This window comes from Vombatus ursinus, unplaced genomic scaffold, assembly GCF_900497805.2.
Source record: "Vombatus ursinus unplaced genomic scaffold, bare-nosed wombat genome assembly UNPS02014789.1, whole genome shotgun sequence".
Lineage (NCBI taxonomy): Eukaryota > Metazoa > Chordata > Mammalia > Diprotodontia > Vombatidae > Vombatus > Vombatus ursinus.
Window position 1 is genome coordinate 24,704,301 of NW_020954567.1, and position 26,841 is coordinate 24,731,141.

A 26,841-nucleotide genomic window follows, 5' to 3' on the forward strand; every position below is an offset into this window, starting at 1 on the left:
TTTTTCATAGAGTGAAATATATTTCAAAAATGTGTTTCATATAGTTTCACATGTAAAATATATTTTCATATAGCTCCATGTATATATACATGTGTGTATAGGTTTGTATATACATATATATGTACACCCATGTACAAGCATACATACACACATCAAATCCCATGGAGCTTCTTGCTGCCTTATATTTTCCTGGACAAGTCACTTCAGTCATCTGGGCTTCGTTTTCTTCATCTGTAAAATAAAAGATTCTATACAAGTCAGTGGTTCTTAACGTGAGTGCCTCTGTGTGTGTCTCTGTCTGTGTGTCTGTCTGTATAATAGACCCTTTGGCAGTCAGGTGAAGCCTACAGACCCCTTATCTAAATAATGCTTTTAAATATGTAAAATAAAATACTTAGGATTATAAAGGAAACCAATTATATTGAAATAAAAACGTAATTTCTTTTCTCATTTCTGTTCAGAGATGCTTTGAAATCATCCCATAGAACCTTTGCGGGTCCATGAACCCACGCTTAAGAACTTGTGTGCTGAATTCTCTCCAGTATCCAACCAACTCTAAAATCTAGTCATCTTAGTTCCACTACATCTTGCCTCAGTCTTGTCTCACAGCCCTGCCCATCTTACAGCAGCTCCATTCCAAAAATTTGGACTCAGTCCCTCAAACCCTGCTGGGCTGTAATAGGTGGGCCTTTAAATTACCTCGCCCCATCCAGGCCTTTACCTGTCGTCTTAACCATCTTCAGAACTTAGTGGTGAGCAGCTCCCTCTTCCTCTTTCCCTCCACTTTCCAGCTGTTATCCACTCTTCCTCTGTTAGAATGTAAGCTCCTTGAGGGCAGGAATTATTTGTTTCTTTGTATCTGTATCCCCACTTAGCACAGAACCTGGCACATAATAAGTGCTTAATAAACACTCTTTATCTATCTAGCCCCCAGGGACTCTTGGGGAAATAGAGCAGCCAACAGATAATAATAACTGACATTTAGAAGAGTGCTTTAAGGTTTGCAGAATGTGTTTAGAGACACCATCTTATTTGAGCCATGCAACAATGTTGGGGAGTAAGTACTATAAGCTCCATTTTACAGGTGAAGAATCTGAGGCTCAGTGAGGTCCATTGTCACCTAGCTTGTAGGTGTAAGACATGTAATTTGAACCCAGTTCTTTTTTACTCCAAATTCCGTGTTCTGTCTGCTACATGAGATCAACTCCACAACCCCAACCTGGAGCCACTGGGGAGGGAGCCAGCCTGGCCAATCTTGAATTTTGTTTTTCCCTCATTATATTCTGTTTTACGACCTTCAGAATTGTTTATTACATGGAGCATAGGGGCATGTAAGTGACAAAAATGAGGCTTGACTTAAAGGCTACTGGAATCATTGATTGTATATTGTTTGGGGGTTTTATCCTATCTTAGCAACTATGCAATCTATTTTTTAAAAATGTGTAGTAAATCCATTTCACTTTGAAAGGTATGGTTTTATAAGTTGAAAATAAATAGATTACTATTACATATAAATGGTAAATCGGTTACAATTGCATGTACATTCTATACAGTTACCATTGGAAATCTTTACCCTATTCCGACAATTTTTAAAGCTCTGATAGGTTTCATATTATACATAAAAACTTTGAAAAAAATGTGAGGTTTTGTTAGATCAAGTTTTTCCATTAAGTGCCTTTGTTAATCTCAGATCTAAATAGCAAGAATACTTAAATGAGTGATGTAGTCAATCACTAAGCATTATTTAAGTTCCTACTATATGCCAGGCACTGCCTCAGGCCCTGGGGTTACAAAGACAAAAACCAAACCAACAAAAAAATGAAGCAGTGCCTGACCTCAAAGAGCTGGCATTCTATCAGAGGAAACAATAGGTGTACATATTAGTTAATACAAAGTATGCAAAAGGTAAATACAAAAGGAGCATGGTAAAGCATTTGTAAAGAAAAACCTCATGTTGAAGATAACACTTGGCCTGAGTTCTGAAGGGAACTAGTGATTCCAAGAGGTGGAGGGGAGGAAGGAGAACATTCTGGGCATGGGGTTCATCCTTTGCCAAAGACATGGAGGTGGGAAATGAGGAATAACAAGCCATATTGACTAGGTGACTAATGAAGGTGACTAATATTTAATTATTAACTAAGTTAATTAAGTTAAATAAGTAATTATTAATATTTAACATTTAATAAGCCTGAGAGCCAGACCAGAACCAGATGGTGAAGGGATTTAAATACCAAATGGGATTTTGTGTTTTATCCTAAAGGTAGTAGGGGGATTTTTACCAGGAGAATGACATGGTCAGATATGTACTTTGGAATATTACTTTGTCCAGGATGTGTCCAGTATGATTTGGAGAAGAGAGAAACTTGAGATAGAAAGACAAATTTGGAGACTGTTGCAATAATCTGGGTAACGGGTGATGATAAAGACACGAGTATAGGTATTGATATACATATCCATATAGGTATAGATAGAGAAATAGGTATAGGTATCGATATCAGTATAGATATACATATATATACATATGGGTGTAGATATTTGTATAGATCCTTTACTAATGGGGAAACAACTATAATTATATATTATATATATTATTTATTATTTATATATATAATATATAATTATATATTATATAATTATATATTATATGTCATATATATTATATATAATTATATATTATAATATAAACCCACATAATGTATTAAATGAAAAGGGAATATGAGATAAGGCTAGAAAGGTAAATTAGAGCTAACTGTTGGAGTACCTTGCATGCTAGGATCAAGAATTTATATTTTACTAGTATATCTAATATATTACATGATACTAATATCATACTAATGCATTGCTCTGAAGATTACTCTAACAGAACTGTGAAAATTAGATGGGAGAAGGGATAAACTGAAAGTAACAAGGAGTCCCGGAGAGAGGTGATTATGGTTTAAATGAGAGTGGTGATCACCTGTGTGGAGAAGTAGGGTAGGGACCTGAGATGTTTCAAAGGTGAATTTAAGAGGATATGAGAATTCATTTGCTTGTGGAGTGAGGAAGAAGATGGAGTCAAAGATGACAGCCTGAATGATTTTGACGGTTGTGGTACCATCAACAAAATATAGGAGAGCTAGGAGAAAGAAGAGTTTTAAGATAGAAGATGACTTCAGTTTTGTCTGATGAGTTTAAGGTATTGGGGAGCATTGAGGTGGAGAGAACCAGCACCCAGGAGGGAGCCATAGGGACAGGTGGCTGCTGGAGAGTGGACAGAGGAGTGGAGATAGAGAGGGAGTAGTCATCTGAATAGATGGACATCAACAGAAGTGTCTCTCTCTTCTTGTTCTCTTTATTCCACCCATTTTTGTAGAAAGAAAATATAATCTCTCAAGAGTTTTGTTTTCCTTTTCTTCCTCAATGGAGGCAGGAGAGAGGGAAAATGATTTTATTGTTGGGCAAAAAAATTAAACTAGTTGGTTTTTTTTTTAAATGTGAGTTCCTTGAGAGCAGAGACTGTCTCTGTTCTGATTTGTATCTCCAGCGCTTTGTGGAGTAAGTGCTTTTCAATGCAAAAAAGAAAAATACAGCAGTGTATTGGTTTGTGCTAGCTGCAGCCATGCTTTGTAGCCTACATAATATATTTTCACTTGGTTAACAAATATTTATTAATGTAATTAATATAATGGATAATGTAATATGGTGTGATTAATATAATTATATTATTGATATATAAACGTGTTAATAATCATTATTAATATAATTAATATAATGCTTTCCTATATGTGCTGGGAGCTGTTCTAAATACTAGGCATGCAAGGAACCTCCCCCACCCCCTCAAAAGAAAAGCAGCCTCTTCCCTCAAGGAGTCCACAGTCTAATGGGGGAAATGACGTGCAAGCAACTATGCATAGGATATATACAGAGTAGACTGGAGAGAATCTCAGAGGGAAGACACTGTAAGATTAGGGAGGACTGGGAGGGGCTTCTTGCAGAAGGAAGACAGGGAAACCCAGAGGCAGAGATGAGGAAGGAGAAAATCCTAAACATGGAGGACAGCCAGAGAAAATGCTCAGAGTCAGGAGATGGGGAGTCTTCTGCAATGAATTTTCCTTTTTTTTTTAAATATAAATGGAAAGATTCTTGAGCTTAGTACAAAGAGATTCAAGGTGTCCCAAAAGTCATCCCTAAAGTTTTAGTGCTATTTTAAGATTGTTTTTACCACACCAAGACTTTTGGGACACCTTACATAGTGTGGACTCCTAAGGAACTTTAATAATTGTCCTCTTCTAATAGGAAATACAATCATAATTGCCCTATTTTAGACAGTCAGTATTATCATACAGATAACAACAGCCAGATTATACCTTCTCTATAGCCACAACATTTTAGCCCCACCGACTTTAGTGCATAACTTCAGTTGACAGTTATAGGGGAAACAGGTTAGTCTTAGTAAAAATAGTCAATTCTTGGAGATTGGCATGTTGGCTTATTCTCCTTGGCATGTGAGGAAAAGGTTGAGTTTGTTTTAAGTTAATAATTCTAGCACACTGATTTCAGTCAATTTTCCAATTCTTCGGGCATCTATGCCTTCATATGAAAATGAGAATTTAAAAAAATTCTTTCTTTGGTAAAGACATTGTGAAAAACTTTGAGGTCTTCAAAATCAAAGGGTTTTAAGCCTACAGATTACATATTGATTCAATGGGTACCTTGGTGTTTAAAATTTTAGGATCATTTTTCTCTTGTATAACCTGTGATCAGAGGAGCAGACAACACATATATCTTGAACTCAGGCAGGGAATAAATTTAAGGAGTTCATTTGAATTCAATTTTACTTTCTAAAAAGACTGAGATTGGTAGTCATTTTTAGTTATATACCTATATGTGTCTCTGACAGTGTGAACATTTTTTGTCTCAGTAAGCCATCGCTACCACTTATATGTAAAAAAATAGCCAATTTTAATCAATTTGGGAAGAAGTTATGATTGAGATTTTACCAATTTGACTGTCATCCTTGGTTTTCTCTCCTAGAATCTTACGTACTCCCTCCTTCTTAACATATTCCCCACACCTGCTAATTTTCATCAATCCCCATTTTTAAGAGTTAAGAATTAAATATTTATATTTTGTTTTCTCAACATCATCTTCACAATTAGTAGTATCAAGTTTTTATGAGCCATGCTTCCTTTTTTCCAGGCTTAAATTATTTCATCAGGTGAGTTGACAGATTCCACTTGTGTACTCTGTTTTTAAGACCATTCTAATATGACAAAACTATTAAGATCATAAATCATAGAGCTGAAGGGGCCCTCAAAGACCAACTAATCTGCCACCGTCATTTTACATATAAAGAAACAGAGGCCCAAAGAGCTGTGACCTGTCCAAGGGCACACAGACTCAGGATTTGAATCCAGGTTCTCCAATACCAAATCAAGTGCTCTCATGGTTTATAACTTTGGTGGTACAAGAGACTCATCCAGCCCCCCCCCCCCACCTCCACCTCCTCATTTTACAGTTGAGGAAGATGTGACCTAATGAGATTGAGTGACTTGCTGAAGGTTACATGAGGTAGGAAATGGTGATCTGGATTTAGGTCCCACTAAGACCTCTTACTCTAAATCCAGTCATTTTCCCATTGTCCCACACCTTTCCACTGTATCATAACTACATCTCTCCACGTACAAACCTAACCCTCTGATCATGAATATATGTTTGGTTGCCTACCTACCAGTTTCCTAATCTTTCCTTTAAATGTTTGTTTTGCAGGAAAAAAGTGCCAGTTCAAATGTAAGACTTAAGCCTAATAAAGAGGTTCCAGGATTGGTACATCAACCTAGAGCAAAGTAAGTTATTTTTCTAATTCCCTGTTTCATTTTTATGATAATATTTTAAGTCAAAAATATAAAAGACTCCTGGTCCTGTTTTCCCAAATGTCCAGAACTCATACTTAAGTTCTCCATAGGGGAACTTAACTCATAGGGTATATTTTGTAGCAGTTCTCACCTTTCCAGGAGAAGATTGTGGCTTATCTGTGGAAGCAAATAAAGGGAAGCAGAATAACATCTATATAGCACCTACTGTGTGCCAGACACTGAGCCAAGGCACTATGCTTTAGAGATATCTCATTTGATCCTCAACAACCCTGAGAAATGGATGGTATTATTATCCCATTTTACAGTTGGCAACTGAGGCAAAGGCAAGTTAAATGACTTGCCCAGGGTCACACAGCTATTGAGTATCTGAGGCTGGATTGGAACTCAGGTCTTCTGTCTCTACCACCAAGCCTCTAATAATAAACCTCCATTATAGTGTTTCATCCTAAAAAGGAGCAGGATCTCACAAGCTACCCAAAGTACACAATTGCCTATCTCACAGACTTCCAGAATTTCAGAATTGTCAGGAATCTTCATAGCCACCTGGTCCAACTTATCCCTGAAGAAGAATATCCCATCTTCTGTTCATAAAGTATATACCATATCTCGAGGCCACAGGTTCCTCACACCTGTACCATATGTACTCTGAAGTTTGGATTCAGTCAAAGGGCTGCACTTGACAACATAGAGGGCCACATGTGGCCTCAAGGCTTCAGGTTCCCCACCCCTGTACCATACCCAACAATTGGTCATCCAGCCCTTGCTTGAAGATCTTCAGTGAGGGACAACCGGCTACCTCCTGAGGCAGCCTGTTCTACTTTGGGGTAACTCATGGTTAGAAATCTTTCCTTACATCAAAACTCAGTTGGCCTTTTGGCACTTTCCACCCATTACTCCTTGATCTGCTCTTTGGGACCAGAACTCCTACAGAGAATTGCATGATTGTTCTTAATATGTAATCATAGAGAGGAAGTATGATATGTGGCTAGAAAGTCAGTCTTAAAGCCAGGAAGACCTGGGTTCAACTTGTCTTTGTGTGACTTAAAGCAAGTACTTTCAGCTTTCGGTGCCATAGAAAGCTGTCTAAGACTATGTGTTGCAAAGAACATGTTGTCCTGTATTAGTAGAAGAAATTTTCTCACTAAGAGTTCCCTATACCAGTAAAATCATAGATCCAATCCCTGTCCTTATCCTTATAAAATAATGGTTCCATTAATTAAGCATAATCAATCAGCATTTATTTAAGCACCTAGAATGTGCCAGGCACTGAGTTGGGCACTGGATATCCAAGGACAAAAGGAGACAATCCATTCCCTCAAGGAACCAATGTTCTAGCTGGGGGAGACAACATGCACCTATGCCTACAAAGGAGACAGATGGCAATCTGAGGGGAGAAGAGAATGGAGGGAAATCAGGAAATCCTCCTGTAGAAGTTGGTGCTTAGGCTGAATCTGGAAGGAAACTCGGAATTCTAAGAGGCATGAGGGGGTATAAAGGCACAGACACAGGAGTTAGAGGGTCATGCATGAGGGAAAACATGAAAGCCAGTCGGACCATAGAGTTCATGGAGGAGAGCAACCAGGAGTATTGTGAGGCTCAAATGTGATGATGGATATAGAGCTGTTTCCAGAGTACGCTTGGAGTGAAGTATAATAACAAGGCTGAAAAGGGAAATTGGAGCCGTGTTGTGAAGGGCTTTGAATGTCAAACAGAGGAGATATGAATTTGAGATACCAATGAAATATCTAGGTACTACTGTTCAGTAAACAGTTGGAGATTTGAGATTAGAGTTAATGGGGAATAATGTTGGAGCTGGATGTGTTGATTTGGGAGCCATTTTTATTGAGATGCCAGTTGAGCCCTTGGAAGTGATAAGATTGTCAAGAAAGAAAAAAACAGAGAGGCAAAGAGGGCACAGGACAGAAGCTTTCTGAGGCCCCACATATGCCTCCACACTTCAACCTTGGCCATCCTACATGCCTGAAACCCTCTATATCCCTACCTGGTGAAATTCTGATTTTCCTTCTAGGTCCAGCCTAGCTGCCAACTCCTCAAAACCTTCCCTGATACCCCAGCTAGAAGCAAGTCTTTCTCAGAATCTTTTTTAAGGCATTTGGGATTCAGTGACTTGCCCAGGGTCACCCAGCTAGTAAGTGTCAAATGTTTGGTCTGAGTCCAGATTTGAACTCAGGTCCTCCTGACTTCAGGGCTGGTGCTCTATCCACTGTGCCATCTAGCTGCCCCTAGAATCTGTCATTCCCCTCTTTTGCACCTCCAGCAATTTGTTTATCACATTCTAATACATTATGTTTATTTTTGTATATCCCTTAGGTCCCTTCAAAGTTGTAGAGATAGCTAAGTGGCACAGTGGAGTCGGTAAGATCTGAGTTCAAATTCATCTTGAGACACTAGTTTTGTGACCCTGGGCAAGTCATCTAACCTCTATGCCTTTGTTTCCTCATCCATAAATTGGGGATAGTTGTTCATGAGCATAAAATGAGATATTTGTAAAGCACTTTGCCAACCTCGAAGGGCTATTTGAATACTAGTTGCTATTATTATTGTCAACTTCTTGAAAGCAAGAACTATCTTATTTTACCCTTATATCCTTAACATCAATCACAATGTCATATATGTAGTTGGACGTTATAAATACTTGTTGAATTTAATTTAGTCGAGAAATAATAACAGTCATCTCCATCTCTAATCCCCTAGCTCACTATTACCAACCTATCCCAGCAAAATGACCTTAAGTTGTCATGGCAGTTAAGTAAAAAGAGGGGTAGACTTATAGTCAGGAGATCTGGGTTCAAACTGTACCTCTGGCATTTACTATCTTGTGACCCTGGGCAAATCTCTTCATCTCCCTGGTCCTCAGTTTCTTCATCTGTAAAATGGAGATAATATTGCAGTACCCTACCACACGGAGTGGAGGATAATGGGTGTGGTTTTACAACCTTTAAAGTGCTGTGAAAAAATTAGCTACTCCAGTTATATCCATGGCAAGAGTAAGAGATGTGTGAATGGAGTGGTTTTTTAAAGTCATGTTTTCAAAGGAAACTAGATTGAATAGCCTATCTGTTGTAGCTCCCTAAAAGAAATGCTATATCGTTCCCTACTTAGACCAAGAACAGGGTATTCACAGGTGAAAGAATCTAAAATTATCTTTTGCGGAATTCATGGAAGTATGTTGTCATTATTTTTATCACCCTTCAGGGGAATTCCATCATCACGGCCAAGATGAGTCCACTTTGTATTAATCTGTGGAGCTCTACTCTATTATATCTGACTGTTGAGGCAATAGGCAGTTAATAACATATGTGCTATCAAAGCACCTTTGTATCAGGCTTGTTGAGGTCACCCTTGCTCCTTAAAAACATAATGACAAAATTCTTTTATCTGCTCAGTAATGAGGAAAGAAATGCATCTGAGCAGCTTCTGGGTGATTATTAATTTAACCTTGATCCATTGGACTAACGTCAGGCAAATCTACATTTTGTAAAACTTCCAAAGGATATTGTCAAATTAAAACATGTAATAGAAGCTTTTCTCCCTTACTCCCCCAACTCTAGACAACTTTGGAGCTTAACTATAAATCTGGGATTGCTGTTTTAACCATGTCAACTTCATTGATGATGCTGATGAGTTTAGAAGAGCTTTTGAGTTTAAGAAAGGGTTAATTTCCTACTTTATTTGTTGCCCTGTAGGGGATAAAAGATACCATGGTTGTTATTCTTGATGCAACTGTAACTTAAGAAATTGAATTGTGGTATGGGCTTCTTACATCTGGTTTAGGGGATTTATCATTTTTATGAGAGTAAGAGGAAAATTCCCATATAGCAAAAGGCAATAAGTTTCATTGTTGTTGTTCAATCATTTTCCAGTCATGTCCAACTTTTCATGACCCCATTTGGGTTTTTCTTGGCAAAGATACTGAATTGGTTTGCCATTTCCTTCTCCAGCTCATTTGCCAGGTGAGAAAACTGAGGCAAACAGGGCTAAATGACTTGCCCAGGGTCACACAGCTAGTAAGTGTCTGAGGCCAGATTTAAACTCAGAGAGAAGAATCTTCCTGACTCCAGGTCCAGCACTCTATCCACTGCACCAACTGACTGCCCCATCAAGTTTCATGCTATCTTTTTTTTTTTTTTTTTAGCTACAGCATGGTACAGAGGAAAGAGCACTAGGTTTGAAGTTAAAGGACCTGGATTCAAGTCTCTCCTCTAGCCTTTACCACCTGTGTGACCTTGGTTAAGTCACTTGTAACCTCATTGGACTAGTTTTCTCATCTGCAGAGTGAGAGTATTGGACTTTATGGGCTTTGAGGTACCTTCTAGCTCTAGGAAGAATGATTTTCCTTCACTGAAGGAATAATTTATATCTCAGGCAGTAAACTGAGCTGCATTTCTATTGGCGAAGTGTTGGAGGTTGGTAAAGAGTTTGGATCTTAACTTATGAAAATAAACTATTTTCTCATACTTTTATAGCGTAAAGTGTGATTGCCCTACACCTTATTGTAGTTGTTGTTGTTTTAAATGTACTGCAGATTAACCTTTTTCTTTTAGATCTAAAGACCTTTTGTAACACTACTCATAAATTTTGCAACCTTACTTTAAAACTATTTACTTCTCAACTCTTTCAGCTGTACAAAAGGCCATTCAGACTCTATGTGCCTTTTGTCAACCCATGTAAATTTCGGAGAAATTTGGTTCTTCTTATCTTTAGTGGCTGCAGTATTTCCTTCTACCACTGGTGTGCTTGCTGCAGAGCCCATCTTTTCCCTATAATGAGTATTTCCATTGTTTTCAAGGAAAAAAAAATGGGACTCCCTTAATAATGCAGTTAAGCCTTATTAGCAATGAATCAGATGCCAACAGTCATCATGACCATAACTGGTACTTAAAGGCCTTCATAACAGAAGCAGCTTTGAATGTCAGGAAATCTCAGCCTAAAGTGTTCTTAGAAACACGGTGAAGTATTAACACTCATAAATTATCTGAATCTAATTATTCTTAGAAGCTAGGAAATAACATAGGGATTTGTTATTTACTCGCTTTCGGTCATTTCCAGCGTGTGACCCCATTTGGGGTTTTCTTGGCAAAGACACTTAAGTGGTTTGCCGTTTCCTACTCCAGCTTATTTTACAGATGAGGAAACTGAGGCAAACAGGGTTAAGTGACTTGCCCAGGGGATGCTAGTGTGTAAATTCATAACCTATTCTACCCTTGTCCTCCTCCTGTAAGAATTCTTCATCTTGTGATTTCAAATGTATTTAAAAACAATGTGCTACAGATTTTTACATAGCAGGTTTTTATTAACAACTGAGAATAAGGTAATTACAGAGGCCACCTCTGTGGCAATGATAGAGTCCCTGTAGTAAACCTTATGTGCCTTGGTTTGTGCCCAAATGAGGTCAAGTTCATAAAAATATTTTAGAAACCATAAAACACTACATAAATGTCTGTTATTTATTTATTTATTTGGTTTTTATTATTATTATTATTATTACTCAAGGTGTGTTTTATGAGATTTTGTGGGACAATAGGAAAATATACTAGCTTTGGAGTCAGAGGACCTGGGTTCTAATTTCAGTTCTGGATATACCACTTACTGGATGCATGCTTTTGCTAGCTATGTGATGTCATTTAATTTTTCTGAGCCTCAGTTCCTTCATCTGTAAAATGAGGGAGTAGGACTAAATGGTCTTAGAGGTCCCCTGTCCCTTCCAGCTTTAGAGCTACAATCCAAAGATTTCATATTTAAATAATTAATTTTATTTTCTTGACAATTCCATCTTTGCCCCACCTTTGCAGTAAGGCTTCTTAACCTTTTGTGTTAACTCTGACAGTCTAGTGAAGTCTGTAGACCCCTTCTCAGAATGTTTTTATGTGTGTAAAATAAAACGCACAGAATTACAAAGAAAACCAGTTATATTGAAATACAGTTAGCAATTTTTTTTTAAAGTTTACTGACTCCTGGTTAAGAATCCCTGCTTTATTTATTATGGTTGTGTTAGGAATTGGATGGTAAAGGAGAAAGACATATTTGTCCAGGTTGAGCTTTAAGCCTCAGCCTGGTTATATTGGTTTTATTTCAGTTATGAGTACTTGTTCATCCTCACTGTGTCTGCCATGATTATTGTGACAAAACCTTTATCTTACACTATCATCTTTCTCTGAAGGATCTCACTCACTCGTTGCATCACCTTTCAGGGATAATTTATGGCCAGTCTACCTTTTCTGATAAACAAAATCTCCATGTTATATTTCAAGGCAAGCAGTGAGTTCCCTATGAATGATTTGGTCAGTCTTTTCTTCTTTGTTGGTTGTGACTTCACATAACCAAGGCAAAGTCATGATTAGTTTTAATCACACCTTACATTTTTTTTAATACATCACGAAGCACAAGAATATTCTTCAAAACACCTGTGAGATAGGCACTATGATAGTATTACCTTCGTTTGACAGATGAGGAAACTGAACCTGAAATTGGTTAATTGACTTAAATCATTATGATGTAGTAGAGAGAATGATGCATTTAGAATCAAAGGACTTAGGTTGAAATGCTAACTCTACCACTTACTATACCTCCGTGCCTTTGGATAAGACCTAACTTGTTTGACTTGCTTTGATTCCCTCATCTTTAAAACAATAGTGAGCATAGAGGGGATTCTTGTTACTCTGGGTTGGACTAAGAGAGTTCCTCTGAGAGTTCCTGTGATAATTCTAAAGCATATACGCTTTAGTGAAAATGTTTAGATTACACCTATGGCCATTGGAAGCTCGAGATTCCTTTTCCTGTGTACTGTGTTGGAACCTCTAGGTAAGAGCAGATGGGAGAAAGTGATATAAACTCTAGGAAAGGCGTGGTGATCTTCAGATTAAGTACATGCAGCAGGAGGGACTATGCTGAAAAGGCAAAGCTCATGGCACGTGCTGTCATGCGTGCCAAGCATGTGGGAGCCCCAAGTGGAAAGGTGCTACTAAATTAAGATTTGGAATCATAATGGATTATAGAATTTTAAACTTACAGTCTAAACTTTTTAACTTTTGTTTCAGAAATTTCAGAAAAATAAAGTTTTGCTTTCTGCTTTAAAAAAATTGCTGGTATTTATGTAGTGCTTTGAGGTTTGAAAAGTACTTTACATTTGTTAATTCCTTGGCTTCCCTTAAATCCAGATTAAAATCCCACCTTCTACTGAAGCCTTCCCTAACCCCTCTTAATTACAGTGTTTTCCCTCTTTATCCTTGTATATAGCTTGCTTTGCATATATTTGTTTGCATGTTGTCTCCCCCGTTAAATTGTAAACTCCCTGAGGGCAGGGTGTCTTTTGCCTCTCTGTGTATTTCTAGAACTTAGTTAGCAGGCGCTAAATAAATGTTTATTTAAATGAATTAATATGCTCCTGAGAGGTTAGGCTCCCTTCCAGCTCTGAATCTATGATATAACAACAACAGCAACAAAGTAGCTTAATGGATAGACTGCCTGGCCTGGAATCAGAAAGACCTGAGTTTGAATCCAGCCTCAGATACTTAATAAATGTATAACCCTGGTCAAGTCACTTAACTCCTATTTGCATCAGTTTCCTCAACTATAAAATGGGGATGATAACAGCATCTACTTTCCTAGAGTTATTAGGAGATCAAATGAGGTAATATTCGTAAAGTAGTTAGCACAATACCAGGGACGTAGTAGGCATTTAATAAATGCTTGTTTCCTTCCTAATAAGTTAGCATTTATATAGTTCTTTAAAGTTTACAGAGCACTTTACAGATGTTATCTCATTTAATCCTCACAATAACTCTGTGAGGTAGGTAGTATAATTAACTCCATTTTACAGATGAGGAAACTGAGGCCCAGAAAAGCTAATTGTTTTGCCCAATGCTAGTAAATATCTGAGGTAGGATTCAAATCCAGGTCTTCTAACTCCCAGCCCTATGCTTGTGACCATTGCACTACCTAGCTGCTTCGTGGTCGTACAGCTTGGTAGAGCCAGAGCTTGGAAACAGGTCTTCCAACTCTAAGCCCAGAGCTTTCTGCCCTTTCCCAAACCATGCTGCCCCCTAGCCACTGGTACATAGAAGAAGGAAAGGCAGCATCTCATCTTCTTTGGGAGTTAGATTCAAAAGGTCCCGCCTTTTTAAGATCCCATTGTCATCTTAGCGTAACGAGTGTTGACCACAGGAACTGTGCACTAATGGTGGTTTGTTTCCTACCTTTCCCACCTCTACCCTCAAAGGAATGGAATATCTGATCCCAGAGCTAAGCCTCTGTTGGTTTCCTATGTGCCAGGAAAGAGTCTATATTACACTGCTTGGTCTCCGGGCCGGCTGGCAGCTTTATTCAGTTTGTTTTACTTAAAGGACCAATTTGAAAAAGTGGTAGTTAGGGAGTCTGTGGTTCAACTCAGGAAAGATCAAACAGCTTTTGCTGTAAATAAATCTTGAGCCTGCCCAGCCATTAGCTTTGGTGTCAAACAAGTCACGCGGACACGCTGAGGCTTTTGGAAACTGCAGTGTTGAATGCAAAGGCAGTAGCTATGAATCAGAGGTAGATTTCACTAGGCTTCTTCCCAGTCTTAGGGACAGAATGCACACGGTGACTTTCAAGTATTAACTGCATTTTGTAATAATGATAACATGGTGCCAATGGAAGCAAATTCTGGTCAGAAAATTTTGACCTGGAAGATCACCTGCTTCAACCCCCGCATTTTACAGATTGTGTAATTCAGTAGAACACCTAGGAGAATGTAAGCTTCAGGAGGGTAGGGACTATTTTTGGTTTGTGTTTAACCCTGGCAACTAGCGTAGTGCCTTCTTGTACGCAATAGGCACTTAATAAATGCTGGTGGGTTTAGATTGGATGAGATACTGAGGCTTAGGGAAGTGGTTTGCCCAGTGTCACGCAGCTAGTTAGAGACAAAGAAATACTTAAAGCCTAGTCCAACAATTTGTCTGCTATACATGTTGCCTCCGTGTGGTTTTTTGAACAGTTGTATTTAGATGAATAACCAGTCAAATTAGTCAGTAGAAAAAAAAGTTGTTAAGCTTCTTCTTTGTGCTGGGCATTCAATAACCAGTAAATCTACATAATGAACATGGATTCCTAAAAACTGCCATTTGGGGGATAAGGGAGAAGAAGGACATGGTCCTTTTTTTTTTTTTTTAAGAAAAGAGTGTGTGCCTGGGTGTGTGTGCCTCTATGTGTGTGTGAATATATAAATATACACTGATCTTTTTCTTTTTGATACCAGAGCTAATATTTTATAGATAGATATAGATGTAGACATATATCATATGATCATATGTCCATGTGATCGTACATACCATATTGGGTAATATATGCACATGTGTATGCAAGTATGTATACTTACTTGTATATGCTTTTATGTGTATTATAGATATATACAGATTATCACCATGTATTCTGGGCTGATATTGACATAGGTCAGTCTCCTGGTTATTTCAGTTTGATATTAGAATGAAATGAGACACTTGTACATCATTCAGTAGTTAACAAAATGAGATTTGTTTAGCTGTAGTCGGAGGCTGTTCATGAAGTATGGTCATTGAGGACACTTTAAGGTGATTCACCTGAACAAAGCTCCTTTGCCTGAGCTGCCCATCGTGATTCACCAGCCAAGCATCTTGAGGGCACCTGGAGCTCCTCATTTGTTCTCAGACATCAGGAAATGGTGTCAGCAACCTGAGGCTTTAATCCCCTGAGCCAATCAAGTACCAAGAATGTCTCTATACCTTTTAAGGGAAAACTAGCCTAAATTGCATGGGGGCAGGGGTTAGGACATTGCTCCTACTATACCAGGCTTCAGGAAGAACCAGGAAGTAAGCCCATAAAAGTTGGAAGTTATCAGAATAGGTATTTGAGCATCCCTATACCAAAGCACATGAACTTTACTCATAATACAGCCTCTCATTCAGAGCAGAGTATTAGAATTGGAGGAAGAAGGGCTGTTGTGAGCAGAGAAAGCAGTAAAAAATAAATGCCTGACATTTCAAAGGAGATGACAAAAGGCGACAGCAAAAGAGGGGATGAAAGAACCCCAAAATGCAGAAACAAGAACTCAGAAAGTCCAGAAATTTTTACATGATTAATATAGAGGTAAATGTCACAATATGCCCCTAGAATATAAAGAGGATATCGCTGTATTACAACTTAGCACAAATAATTGATGTTCCTGAGTCAGCAAGAAATAATAAGGAAACCTACCATCAAGAAACAGTTAAATTTTGTTCACAAAGACAGGGAAGGGTATAACATATTTAGGAAGATTTTCATCGCAAATAGCCAAACTGGGACAAAAATAAAAGAGTTAATTAAAAGGGTAAACACCTAGTCAGCAAACATTGTCCAGCGGCTTCCTATCGCCTCCAAGAACAAATACAAAATGTTCAGTTTGGCATTCAAAGCCCTTCCTAACCTAGTCCCCTCCTACCTTTCCAGTCTCCTTACTCCTTACTCTTCCATCCAGTGACACTGGCCTCCTGCCATTTCCTCGAACAATAGTCCATCTCCAGCTGTTTTCTCTGGCTGTCCCCCATACCTGGAATGCTCTCCCTCCTCAACTCCAACTACTGACCCTCTGGTTTCCTTTAAGTCCCCACTAAAATTACACCTCCTACAAGAAGCCTTTCCTAACCCCTCTTTATTCTATTGCCTTCCCTCTGTGAATTACTTCTTCTTTTTTTTTTAATTGCTATTTGGTGAGGCAGTTGGGGTTAAGTGACTTGCCTAGGGTCACACAGCTAGTAAGTATCAAGTGTCTGAGACCGGATTTGAACTCAGGTCCTCCTGGCTCCAAGGCTCTATCCACTGCGCCACCTAGCTGCCCCAATTACTTCTTTATCCTGTATAGAGCTTGCTTTGTATACATTTGTTTGACTATCCTCTCTTCCATTACACTGTGAGTTCCTTGAGGGCAGGGACTGTCTTTTGCCCCTTTTTGTATCCTCAGCACATAGCGTGGTACCTAGCACGTAGTAAATGCTACTAATTGGCACACACTAGATACTCTTCTAGATGGCTATCCTGGGTGACTCATTCTCTGCTCTCCCTCCAGTTCCTGAATTTCCAAGACTTTACTGTACAGTGACTACATTCCCCCTCTCCTTCTGGTTCCTGGGCATCCTCATCTGAGAAATTGAGGAATAGTATCCCCTACCTCACAGGATTATGGTGAAGATAAAATAAGATAATGTATATAATATGCTTTGTAAATGCTTTTGTACATTATTAGTCATTATTATTATTATAGCTAATATTTTATACAGTGCTTACTATACAGGCACTGTGCTAAGGGCTTTACAATTATTAGCTCATTTGCATCTCACAACAACCCTGGAAAGTAGGTACTGTTATTATTCTCATTTTGTAGATAAGGAAACTCAGGCAAACAGAGACTGACTTGTCCAGGGTCTCACAGCTAGTAAGTGACTGAGTCAGGATTTGAATTTGGGTCTTCCTGACTGCAAGCCTGGTGCTCTATCCAACATTAATAGGTTATTATTATTACTTGCTATACCAGGAAAATGTCATTACTTTCACCAAGTGTAAAATGAGTTGTATTTATGTTCTCAGCTGTCCTTCTTTCAACCTCTGCCTATATAGTTAGCTGAGTATCATGCTGCTTTCAGCTTTTCTAAAATATACTTTTCAATATCATCATCAGGGTTTATTTTCCTTTTGCTGTAGACATACACACTGGGACATATTATTCCATGTAGGGCTTCCCTAAGCATTTTTTAGAACCAAATGTGTTTACTTGAAGGCGGAAGTTAACTCTAATTTCCCCGTAATATGAATGCAAATAACTGCCATAGAGGAAAGGGAAATCCTATCTCCCAGTTTGCAGGAATGATAGAATCACATGAAGTGTCTTTGAATCTTATTTTCATGTTTGTGAAATTCATGCTTAATGAAACTTCTAAGAGTGTTCCCCTCACAGCTCATGTCCAATCAGTTGTTAAATCTTTTCTGTTCTCTCTCAATATTTCTTAATCTGTCACCCTGCTTTTTTTTCCACTCACACAGCCACTGCCCTACCTTAGAACCTTATTACCTCTCACTAGGATCATTAAAATACCCTCCTAATTTGTCTATTGAAAGGATACCTCCTCCAGACCATACCTCCATTACCCCCAGTTGATAATGACCTTCCCCAGAGACCACATTTGTAACTCTTATTTGAGAGGCTCTTACATGACACAAAAGGCCCACATACACTTAAGAGAAATCCTTGTATCTTGGGCTCAAAAAACAAAATCTGGAAACTTCACTATCCTTCAGTTGATCAACAAGCATCAAGTACCTACTCTGTACCAGGCACTGGGCTAGTCACTGGGGATAAAAAAAAAAAAAAGAAAGAATAAACCAATCTCCACTCAACAATGAGGAAAACAAGAACATATAAAAATATATACAACAAATATAAACTTAATAAATACAGAAATATACCAAGTAGTGAAATACAAGCTTGAGAAGGGAGCAGTAGCACAGTTGGGGGATCAGGAAAGGCTTCATGCAGAAGATGGGAACTGAGCAGTCCTAAAAGAAGAGAGGGAGACTCCATGAGGCAGACGTAAGTAGGGATTCCAGGCAAATGAGGTGAGCAGTACACAAAGGCACAGGGATGGGACATGGAGTGTCATGTCAGAGAAAAGGCCGGTTTGCTGTCTTATCATCAACTTCCCTTGCGAACGTGTAGTTCACCAAGTTCAAAACAGAAAAAAAAAGGCAACTCTGAATGGTAATCCCTGAGTTCGAGTGAATCAGAAGTTAATTTGAGGTTACTAATTTGGGAAACCTTTTGTTAATATGGACGTAATTACTTTTGTGTTTCAGCATGCACATCTCTGAAAGCCAACAAGAATTCTTCAGAATGCTGGATGAAAAAATTGAAAAGGTATGAAGTTAAATAAATATTTCACATACTCTGAAAGGGAATATACTAGGGGCTTTATTTTTTTTTCGTGAATTAGGGTCACATTAATATTCAGTGACTTTCTTTTTTCCATAAATTACTACAGAAGCTAGTTGTTACACTTATATTTTCGTAAATACATGAGAGCTGAGAGTTAAGGCCAAAAAATTGAATGTGGCTTTGGACTAATAACAATGGTGCCCTGCTCTGTGGACCTCCTAGAGTTCTCAAAACCTCTGGTCCAGTAGAAGCAGTTTTACCTTCAAGCCTTGACCACCTTCTGGCTACAGGACTGTGGATTCAAGGCTTTTCACTTGTGATGAGTTAACTTTATAAATTGGAGCAAAAACCTAACCAGTCTTTGCCCTATAATCAGAGATTCATTATCTCCAGATCATTGGTGTCCATGGAGCATGGCACTGGCATACTTGGTCTCTGCTATACCTCCACCTGTGATCACTGTTATTACTAAAAGGCTTATTAAAAATATATTTCACCAATGCCTTTTTTTCTTTACATCACAGTCATTTCTGGGAGGAAACCTTGCCCCACCCTATCCAGATTGATTGAATCAACCCTTATGGCAAAGAAAAAACCATTAAACAAAACATCCGGTACAACTACCATATCTGACAACATAGACAACTTTCTACACTAACAGATATGTTTGGTTTTCTGTCCTTCGGGGCAAATGTTGGCTTTTCAGTTACTCGGAGTTGGGCTTCCTTTCAGGCACCTTTTCATTTGCATTGTTATCGTTTTTTCATATGTTGTTCTTTTGTACCCTTATTTTTCTCTCCTTCATTCAAATAAATCTCACACGTCTCTGAGCTTCTCATAGCCATCATTTCTCAGTGCACAGTACCATTCCACTACTCTCCTGTGCCATAGTTCTTTCAACCATTCCCCAATCAATGGGTACCCACTTTGTTTCCAGTTCTTAACTACCATGAAAAGTTCTATGAATGTTTTCATATATATTGGATCAATAGACTTTTTAGCCATTCTTATTGACCTTGAGGACTTTGAATTTTGCCAGCATCTCACCAGACCTTTTCTAGATTCAACCTTTTGGCTACCTAGGCCTCTAGTACCTACTAGACACCACTTCGATGACTAGATTCTTAGTTCCATTCCCAATGCCAATTTTGGTCCCTTCTGGATAGGTGGATCCTTAGTATGACACCTTTGGAAGATAATTAGTCAATAAGCATTTATTAATGTTATTATATGTCATTTATTACTATTATAAATTTGTTAAACATATATTTTTATATATGCCAGGCACTGTGCTAAAGACTAGGGGTGCAAAAAAAGGCAAAAGATAGTCCCTGCCCCTGAGGAGCTCACAACACACCCTTGAGTTTTTTCAGTAGTGAAAACTGATATACACTAATCCAACCACAGCATTTTAATCCTGTTAGCAGGGCACACATTTGCAAAGGTGATTGGCCAGCTTTAAGAATGTGGTCTCTGTCTAGAGAATGGAGCTAACCTAATTGACTCCCCTGGGACTAAAACAAATGACCTTGATCTCATTAACACTTTGTTCTAACCAAGGTGTAGAATATAATGTCCATGAAGGATAGGCATTGTACTGAATTGAAATTTAGTCTCTGAACTTCAGGAGAAGCAAGTAGAAATATGACTTAAGAAACAGTTAATCAGTTTGGGATACTATGGTTTATAAAACTGACATTTATTCCTGGAGGGGAAAGGTCTACCCTTTAATTCAAAACATTATGGATGAGAGATCTTTGTTCTGATTTAATTGAGAAATTATCTCAGTTTTAATTTTGATTTCTATTACTCTCATAAATTTCTGTGTTATGATCCATAATTTCACAAACGTGCTAAAAAGAAGTCTTGGATTTCAATTATTCATGAGCAGAGCTCCTCCCCCCCCCACTATAAAATGGACAGCTGAGAGCAGCTGCCTCTTCTCGCCCTCTAATTCATCATTTTATAAATCACCAGTAAATGACCAATGAACCTTTCTGCAAATCACCATCCTAATTATAGTGATGTGCAGAATAGAGGAGGGTCATAGATAAAACTGGGTATATCTGACCTATCCCCTACAAGTATGTAAATACTTTCCCCTAAATATCTCAGTGTTAATTATAGTGAAATTTGTGTTGCCCCTAGTGGATTAAGCATGGTTTTTCCCAGCAGAGAGGTGTGATTTTTATAAATCTACAAACCAGTTGCCAATTTTCCTAGAACACAAAGGCTTGTCATTTCCGCCTACACTAATAACCTTTTGTTAGTAAAGAGCAAGAAAAGAAGAAAGTGCCCTATTACCTCTTAACAAAGTCTTCCATTCTCCGCTGGTTTTTCCTGGCTTCCTGGTAATAAATAGATTTGCTTGGTAGGCAGGAATATTGTATAAAAATTTAAACCAAAAACAAAGTTTTTAAAAGCTTACAGAATATGATTAGGCATTGAAGACTCATTTTTGGAAAGCATTTCCAAGTTATAATATTATCCACTTTGTTTTCCTAAGCGTGGAGGTCATTGCTCCAGGCTGATATAGGACCTTTTTCTGATTTGGGCAGGAGAATAGGGATGCATCTGAAATGGAAAAAGCAAAATTTGTGACTTGACAAGCTCTTGGATAGAAACTTTCTATAGACAGAGAGTAGTTGTAGATTGCATAAAAGTATGACCTGGTAAAAATACGATTCTAGTCCCACTCTTTCCTGGATTTTTAACCAAAGAATTGTGGCATAATGTTAGTCTACCAGTTCACGTTCATGGGGTAGCCTCTCCTTCCTTCTATCTTCTGTTTCTCCTCTAATCCCATTTTTATACCTCTGCTCTTATTTGATCATCATTCCTGAGAAGAAGATGTCATTGAAACATTATACTACCTTCTCTTCTTTGCCCCACATCACTCCACCACCATGACTGAAAGAAGGGAACTTTACAGGTTCCTTCTATGGAAAACATCTGTCGTCTTAATGTTAGACCTTGGAACATCGTATCGCTACAAAACTTTGAAATGTGTCTCCATATTTCTATAAACAGTCTCCCTAAGCTTTTTTCCATTCCCAAAGACAAGGTGCTCCAAAAGTCTTGATGCAGTTTTTAAGCTTTATTTCTGTATTCTGTGTGGATGAACACAGGTACCAATCCTCTGAATCTCTTCTTTGCAATTTAAATGCATCCCTTCATTAACAAAACTTAGAATCTAGTAGGGAACAAGTTATAGATATGAGAGACATGAAAAACAACATATGAAGTCCAAGGAATATATATCTATATAAATATATGTGTATATATAACATACACACACATACATATACACTCACATGATTAAGTATCTACCATGGTGTGCTAAATTATGAGTAACTGAGCCTGGGGTTTTAAATTTTCATTTGCCCCACATCTTGTCACATAACTCAATTTCTCCCCCTTAGATCAATGTGAAATTAAATTGAATGAACCTTGGGAGATTTAAACCAATCCTTCCTTGGATTTATTCCCTTTATTTATTGAGTATTTATTGTTCAGACCGTGCAGCTTGAAACTTGACCATTCAGCTCTCCCTCCTGAATATTTCTGATTTGTTCTCTTCAAAATACCATTTGTAGCAAGAAATTAGGATGGTGGTGACTTTTAGTAGAGTCTTGTTAATTAGGAATCCTCTAATTCAGAAGTAGCATATCCTTAGAGTATTTAGAGAAGAGGGATATGCAAGGCAAATGAATAGCATAAATATGACTTTTTCATTCCATTCACTGAATACTTATTAAATATCTGCTAAGTACAGAGCATTATGTTTAGGTAGGAAACACGGTCTAGTAGGAAACAAAACACAAACATAAATATTAGAGAAGTGCAAAGCAACCTATGATGTCCAAGGAATGAAGGTTTTACCAGCATGGGTCAGGGATTCTTTCTTATACCAGGTAGCATTTGAGTTGGACTATAAAGGAACTAAACAGGTGAAGCTGGAGAGAGAAAATGCTTTTTTAGAAAAGGAACAGCCTATGCAAAGGAGGCAGAGAAAGTTTGAGGCACATTCAAAGGAAGCTTTTGGTTTGCCTGGAGGACTGTATACCATGTATATTAGGAAATAATATGAAGTAAGGCTCAAGAGGTAACATGGCACCAGATTTTAAATGGCACTGAATGCCAGGCAAAGGAGTTTAAATTTTACTTCTTGGACAATAGAGAGCTACTGAAATTTTTCAAGCACAGGAATGACATGACTAGATCTATGTATGAGGAACTAACTTGTGCAAATAAGTGACTTAACTACTTCAAGAGAAAAATAACTTTAAAAATCACTTCAGTGCATTGTGCAATAATATTCCAGGCTAGGGACCATGTTTTATACTTCTGTTGTAGACATGGCTAAAGAGAAAATTCCCAGGACTTCATTTCCTATGATGCTTACGAGACAGAGAATATTACTCATTAAGAGAAATTCCAGAAGACTGTATGTCTGGCCACTGAGCATCATTTGGACCAGGACTGGGAGGAATTCTAAAAAGATTCAGAAAAAATAATAGCTAGCATTTATATAGCAATTAAACGTTTACAAAACTATTTACAAATATCTCCTTTGAGCCATACAATAATCCTGGGAGGTAGGTGCCATTATTGTCCCCATATTTTAGATGAGAAAACTGAGGCACAATTTAAGCCCAGAGTCACACAACTAATAAGTTTCTGAGGCCAGATTTGAAGTCAGGTGTTCCTCACTCCAGGTCCAGCACTCTATCTGCTGAGCCACCTAGCTGCCTCTAGAAAAGAAATGAAGGAATCTCATGAAAGGAAGACAGAAGTCTCATTCTTAAAACAGCTGTAAGAGCAAGAAGAAATGGAAAAGCAAACTGTGAGTTGTGGTCAGAATGTGAAGACAGAAAAGGAAGTTTATGTTGTGGTATTGCCATAGTTTCCCTGGTCCCAGGGGTATTTCTGGTAGATTCTTGCTGACCCTAGAACCAAGCAGAGAAATTTCCACAGGCTGCAGCATACCCTGAAAATTTTACATGGAACTCCAAGAGGCAGTCAACTCTAAACACTCACCTTTTACCAGTAGGTGGGGAGTTCTGAAGCCATTGTATATGTCATGATACTCAGTATTAATAGGGTATTAGATTTCACCGCCTTGGAGCCCATAAGGGATTATACCCATTTGTGTATGGAGAAAGAAGTGATTCTACTACTTGATTGCCTCTTGTTATGTACAATGTTTTGTGTCTTAATTAAATGCTTTTGCTATTGAATTTGTGGCTAACGGTGGTCTCTAAATAGAATGTGCTACCATCAATGGCATCTCAGACTATAAATTGCAAAATTGCTCACAATAAATCTTGGGAAGGTACCAAAGGACTCAGAGTCAGAATTCTCAGAGGCTTTCGAATTGCATTATTACAGTATTTTTGTAACCCTCACAGCTCCAGACATACAGTAAATATACAATAAATATTTTTTATTGATCCTTTCTTTGCCTTAAAGCAAGTCTTACATCTATTTTTTTAAATACTATATGCACTTAAAAACAATAAAGTACATTTTTTTATAAAATGTTACATAATCAAAATATTTAACTAATCTGGATTGGCCTTTCCTAACACTATTTCTCCCCTAGTCTTGTCATAGAAAAAATTTTCCGTTTTAGCTCCATTATTGCCATTTGCTTGAGGATGCAAGTCACATCACTTGCTAGAGCTTGCAGAATTTAGCTGAAACATAAAACTTTAAGCTCAGGTGTTTAACTGGTTAGTGATAAGGGAATTTCTGGCTCAGCTTTATTACGTCTATTCATTTAAGATGAGCATGTCAAATAACTAACTCCAGGGTTAATAGTTCTGGTTAGTTTGCAGATTCCAGCTTTATCCCTAGTGCTTACTGACTAGTTTATAATTTTACCTGATGTAGATCTTCTCCTTCTACTGTCTGTGCTTTGATGTGTAAATCTTTACCTTCCCCTTCTGCCCTCTGTGAAATTCCGTTATATCTGTCATGCTGATGTAACCAAGCCCTATGTAAGGTTGTATATCAGCCAACTTCAGTTTTAAGCTTCAGTTTCAAGAAGCTAGGTGCCCGCATTGACTTTTATATATTTATGTAGACACTGGTCTATGCTCTAAGCATATGATAAATCACTTATTAAAATGTTTCTGCATAATGTGAGAGTGATTGGCAACAGTACTTATCAGAGAATCCTTGGACAATTTTTTATGTCAGTCTCAATCAGTTAGGTTTTACTATATTGAATCTAAGTATTACACTCCCGTTAGAAAGTAGACCAAATGTAGGTGACTTAGAGTAGTAAGCCGTTCAGTAGGCAAACCTGGTCATCTGGGTCGAAGGTTTAACAGATAGTTAAGACTGCATTTAATAAATGCTACACACTAAGGGTAGTTGACAGTGGGAAAGCAGTCTGATCTTTTGCCCCTTCCGCATGACGAGTAAGAGTACTTTATAATCAAGAGGAAAACCGGCATTTCTTTGATCTCTTACCCTACTGTGGTGCCACTGGTTTTGACGTCCCTGATCATTTGTTGCCTTATATAGCAAGGTGGCACAGTGGAGAAAGCACTGGCAAGGGACAACTAGGTGGCATAGTGGATAGAGTTCTGGCCTTGGAGTCAGGAGGACCTGAGTTCAAATGCAGTCTCAGACACATAACACTCACTAGCAGTGTGACCCTGGGCAAGTCACTTAACCCAATTGCCTCCAAAAAAAAAAGAGTACTGGTGTGGAGTCAGGGAGACCTGAGTTCAAATCTGGCCTCAGACATTTGCTAACTGTGTGACTCTGGGCAAGTCACTTAAAACCCTGTTTGCCTCAGTTTTCTCATCTGTAAAAAGAGCTGGAGAAGAAAATGACAAACCACTCCAGTGTCACTGCCGAGAAAACCCCAAATGGGGTCAGGAACAGTCAGACACAACTGAAATGACTGAACAACAACAATAGTTGTAGTCATAGTGAGAGTTGCCTCATTTTATAGCTTTAAAGGAATCTCCTTCAAAGTTTATAAAGATGAGGATAGTTAGAGTAAATAGTCCTCAATAGGAAAATCAAGTTAATTACCCTGTGGCAGTAGTTGTTTGATATAGAGAATTTGGAGCAAAAGGACCCGAGTTCCAATCCTATCTCCGCTACTTACTAGCTGGATCACTTTGGGCAAGAAATTTTTCTGATTCTCTGCCCCTGAGGACACCGAACTGAACTTCTCCCATGTCTAGGCTTGACATGATCTGCCAGACCCCACTTGAAGAGTTGGACTCTTCATCCTTTTCCTAACACTAATCCTGGTGCCAATCCTAGTCCTGGTTCTAGTATTAGTCTTTTGTTTTGTTTTGTTTTTGCTAGGCAATGGGGTTAAGTGACTTGCCCAGGGTCACACGGCTAGTAAGCATCAAGTGTCTGAGTTCAGATTTGAACTCAGGTCCTCCTAACTCCAGGGCCGGTGCCACTGCACCACCAAGCTGCCCCTCTAATATTAGTCTTAATCCCTTTTGTCCAGCCTGGACTTCAGTGTATTTCACCCTTATATAGGGACATGGGCTGTGTTTTAGAATCAGAAGTCCTGAGTTCAAATCCTGTTTTTCTGCCACATATTAACTGACAAGTCTTTTCAACTTCCCTGGACCTGTTTCCTTGTTCATAAAATGAGGGGATTACACTATATGGCCTCTGAGTTCCCTTCCAGCTCCAAATCTGTGATTCTATGATACTGTGACTTAGGAGCAATGGGTAAAATGTGGCAAACAGATACAGGCTCAGTTTGAGAAAAACTTCCCTAACCATTACAGCTGTCTCAGAGTGGGCTGGGCTGCCTCAGGAGTTAAAGAGTTTTCCCCACACCAAAGGTTTTCAGACTTGGGTTAGGTGACCATTTATTTATTGGCGATGTTCTTAATGAGATCCCTATTCAAACACAGATTGGACATCAGATAACATCTAAAGTCTCTTTCAGCACTTGAGATTGTATTATAGGTCTTAAAGTGTGAACTCAGGGAGGCTAAAGATTTAGGAGCATCTTCTGGATGGTCATTTATGCAAGTTGCACCAAAGTTTTAAGGT

The 26,841-nt window shown here is 38.4% G+C and overlaps 1 protein-coding gene across 6 annotated transcripts in view; it reads left to right on the plus strand.

Moving 5' to 3' along the window:
- CUNH1orf21 (chromosome unknown C1orf21 homolog) overlaps positions 1 to 26,841 on the plus strand; it is a 264,779-nt gene that overhangs the window by 219,624 nt on the left and 18,314 nt on the right. For all 6 annotated transcript variants that reach the window (XM_027868525.1, XM_027868524.1, XM_027868522.1 and 3 more), the window contains 2 exons: positions 5,749 to 5,825; positions 18,714 to 18,774. In XM_027868525.1, the coding sequence (XP_027724326.1) occupies positions 5,749 to 5,825; positions 18,714 to 18,774 (138 nt within the window). The remainder of the gene's footprint in view (positions 1 to 5,748; positions 5,826 to 18,713; positions 18,775 to 26,841) is intronic.